This window comes from Belonocnema kinseyi, chromosome 7 (assembly GCF_010883055.1).
Source record: "Belonocnema kinseyi isolate 2016_QV_RU_SX_M_011 chromosome 7, B_treatae_v1, whole genome shotgun sequence".
NCBI classification, from domain to species: Eukaryota; Metazoa; Arthropoda; class Insecta; order Hymenoptera; family Cynipidae; genus Belonocnema; species Belonocnema kinseyi.
Genome location: NC_046663.1, coordinates 117,210,411 through 117,214,495, shown reverse-complemented (window position 1 = coordinate 117,214,495; position 4,085 = coordinate 117,210,411). Strand labels below are relative to the sequence as shown.

At 34.6% G+C, this 4,085-nt stretch overlaps 1 protein-coding gene across 2 annotated transcripts in view; it reads right to left on the bottom strand.

The window, feature by feature from the left end:
- Positions 1–4,085, bottom strand: part of LOC117176212 (L-lactate dehydrogenase-like) — a 111,633-nt gene that overhangs the window by 10,212 nt on the left and 97,336 nt on the right. For both annotated transcript variants that reach the window (XM_033366344.1, XM_033366343.1), the window contains exons 3-4: positions 3,872–3,989; positions 3,624–3,797 (exon numbers count right to left, since the gene is read on the bottom strand). In XM_033366344.1, the coding sequence (XP_033222235.1) occupies positions 3,624–3,797; positions 3,872–3,989 (292 nt within the window). The remainder of the gene's footprint in view (positions 1–3,623; positions 3,798–3,871; positions 3,990–4,085) is intronic.

Genomic DNA, 4,085 nt, shown 5'->3' with positions numbered 1-4,085 from the left:
CCCCACGAGGTTTTGGAAAAGGGTCAGGGGTGTGATCCTACATTATTTCTGTGACCAGTCAAAGGGGAGGGCACGTGCTCTCCCGTCCACCACGAGGCGTTGGAAAAGGGGCAGGGGTGTGATCTTACATTATTTCAGTGACCATTCACAGGGATGCCTTCCCGCCCCCACGAGGTGCTGGAAAAAAGACAGGGGTGTGATCTTATATTATTTCTGTGACCACTCACAGGGGTGCCTTCTCACCCCTACGAGGCGTTGAAAAAGGAGCAAGGGTGTGATATATTATTTCTGTGATCAGTCACATGGGTGCCTTGCCGCCCCTCATGGGTCGTTGGAAAAGGGGTAGGGGATGTGACCTTAAATTATTTCTGTAATCAGACATATTGGAGAGGTTTATGTGAGAGATATAGGGAAGATTTATGGGTTTATGGGAGGTTTATGTGAGAGATATGGGAAAGATTTATGGATGTGACTTAAATTATTCCTAGTAGCAAGTCCTATTTAAAGAAATTCTAAGCTTTTTACTAAGATATTCCTTATTTTCACAAAAAACTGGTTTTTACTGAAAAATGTTCCTTACATAAACAGAGTATTTTTTCAAGGCCATTTACTTTTACCTGAATACTTTTGGTGAATTTGTATTAATAACTGAAATAAATAAATTAAATTTTCATAGTTTTATCAAGCCTTAAATGATAAAAGTAAGATCCAATCCAAGCGCGCGGAAATCATAAGGAAGTTTCGAAATAATTTGAGACTACGGTGACACAGAGCAAATATATAAATTGATTTGGATGACTTTACGCTTGAATGCCTAAACTTCATAAAACATAACCTAAATTTTAGTTTTATTTCTTGCTGAAACTTTTTTTATGAACAACTAGCATTTTTATAATCTTTGGCTAACTCAAAAGGAGTAAAATTTATAAAAATACATAATTTTCGGAATGACTAGTCAAATTGTGAAAATAGACTGGTTATCCCGAATTTTGGGACTACAGTTTTAGGATTACAGTGGTTCACGAGCTCAATTTTACGGAAAATATGGAATTTTTTCTTTGAAATAAGGTTGCTCTAGTTTGTACTTTTGTTATGTAATTAATAGTTCTTTTCTTCGCTGCGATAAGTGTCACGTATTAAAATAAGTCTCATTGTGCAATTTAAAAAACGATTTAAATTGCTGCCCTAGAAATAAACATTTTTGACTTGATATTTTTTATGTTATTACTTTAAAAATTTTAAAAGGTTCAAAACTTTGTGGTTTTTCTTATACTGGAAAGAAAGTTAAATACAAAGAATATATTGCAATTTAGTTAAATTTACTGAGAATCAAGCAAAATCAACTTAAGTTTCAGTTAACCTTACTAGTATTCTCGTGAATTACACTGATCTTTTTTATAGTCATTGCATTTTGTTCAACTTTTTTCTTGGTGTATTCAAAAGCGTCTGATTTTTGACTGGTCAATTATTAAAATTTGACTAACCAATTGGTAGATTTTCACTAACCAATTAGTAGTTTTGCCACCGACCACCATGGCGACTGGTGGCGCACCACGTCTACAGTTTGACTAATTAATTTGGTTGAACGAAATTTACCAATTCAATTAGTTATTTTTGACCAATCATCAGTTACTGAGTTCTTGCGTCTGCATTTAGTGAAATTTGACTCATAATTAGTTAAATTTAACTAATTCAGATTTAGCGAGTAAGGAGTTTTCTGTTTTCTATACACATAGTTTTTTTCATAATTGTTCTTCTCATTGACCCAAATTTCACCTTTATTTCTTTCTTGGTATTCATCGGTAAAGCTTGTCGAAGGGTTTGTGACCAGATGCTGGAAATTTGAAGCATTAAACGTTTTAACAAGAACGCCTTCGCGGTAACAATTTATGTCAAGGTTGCGTAAAGGGATCCAAAATTCGTCGTACGTTTGGGCAAATTCTCTCGAGTAACAGAGTATGATTTGATGGTTTATGTCTGTTGCAAATGTAGAAGCTTTCAGATCATTGTTACAGTTCATTATTATACTGAGTGAACAATGGTTTGAAAAGCACCCTGGTGGACCGAAGGAACTGAATGGAGCCAATACGAAGTACCCGTAAAGACAATGGGATCTTTGCGGGTACTTTGTAGATGCTCCATTCGGTTCCTTCGGTCTGCCAGGGCACAGTCTTCAAAGCAAGTAACATTTTTTAACGTTCAAATTAATTTTTTTTCTCTCACACAGGAATTAATTATACTGTTTCAAAGAAATTTCCAGACCGGGTGCGCACACTACCTCCACCAGTGGGTTAGCGACGGGCTATTTTCTCATTAAAAAAAACGCTTATACTTCATTTTTACTTAAAATTATGAGTTGTTTAGTATTATTTTCAGTAAAATCTACATTTTCCAGTCCATCTCACTCAAACTCACACCCCACCTACCCAACCTCATGGGTACCCACCCCCCTACTTGGGGTAGCAACCGCTACTTGTCATACATGGTTTGTGCGCCCCTGTTCCAGACAATTAAGATTATTCATTGTAAAACATTATCTACTGTAGCTTGGCTTCCCGTATCTTATACTGTCAACATTTTTTAGCTAATGATGCATGGAAATAAATATGATATTAAAAGGAGAATTTAAAATTCTAATAGGGAAGACGTTCACTTATTTAAAAATGATCATTTCTAATATTTCATGTAAACAATCCGGGATTACATGAGGGTTGTTTTTTTGTATGAGGATTTACACGATATTTCTAAACTGAGGTATGGGACAATGGTTACTTGGCGCGTATTGCGCATAAAATAAGAAGAAGAAACTTAGATATCCCTACAAAAAACGTCAGATTAAAACGTATTCAAAAGTATTGCACTTTAAATGCGATGTTGACCAAAAGCAGATTTCCAGAGAACACCTCGTGAATGCGATTCAATTCTTAGCAATCACATATTTTCTGCTTCGCATTAAATCGCATTCAATAGCATTGATAAAAATTCTGTTTCGCATTCAATAGCATTGATAAAAATTCTGTTTCGCATACAATCGCATTCTGTAGCATTGAAACATATTAGAACTCTCGCATAAACACGCATTGTAGGCGAAATCTTTCACTTTTCATTCAGACATGTTCAAGATTTATACGTTATATAAGAACTCTCGAATTAAAAAGTAATGTGCTTTCGTCCCAATCCGATGTTGTCGCAAAGCAGATTTCCACACAACATCTCATGAATGCGAAGCAATAATTTTTAATCTAACGTTTTTTGCAGGGATGTTAAAACTAAAACATTAAAGGAAAGGTATGTTTGTTTAAACGATCTGATCAGTCCTTTCTTTCTATCGATTCATTATCTCCATCATTTTGCAATCATTTTAATTCTCAAGCACACATTTTTTTTGTTCATACTATTTGCGTCACAATTGTATTGTTTCTCTCTAATATAATTTATTGTAACGTACTTACGTACAGCCTAATAAATTATTTCTGAACAATCGTTTTCTTTCAAGTTGAAATTGTTATAACCTTATGAGGATATAGACATAGGGGCTTCGTATTATCTTATCAAGGACCTTTCCTGTTTAAAGCTATAGTTTATTTTGTATGTTTCTTTAAAATATGGCATGTGAATTTAACCTGGATTAGTGACTATGATGAAAACAGCATCTGGGCTATATTGTGCAAGAGATGGAATGATGTTTTTCAAGATTTCTGTATTTTTCTGGACTAAGCTTAATCGACTTTCACCCTTCTTCGGACGTGCACCGGCCGCAATGATGACCACTTTTGAATTACTCGAGATGCAAAAATCTAGAAAAAAGAACCAAGATTCTTTTCATTTTCGATCAAGGTTTTTCATGCTGACCTATTAGAAGAAAGATTACCAGTGTCATAATCAATATGAGGGTTATCCATAAACATCGATCCGTGACAGTATTCCATCCCTTCGCCTTCTAATTTTTTCGGAAAAGCATCTATAATTGCTATTTTACTGCTTATTCTCTGGAAAAATAGAATATTATTTTGATTAGAATATTTTATGTACGTACATGAGCGCGCACAGGGACTGCTAAAAAATCAAGTTTTGAATTTACTATA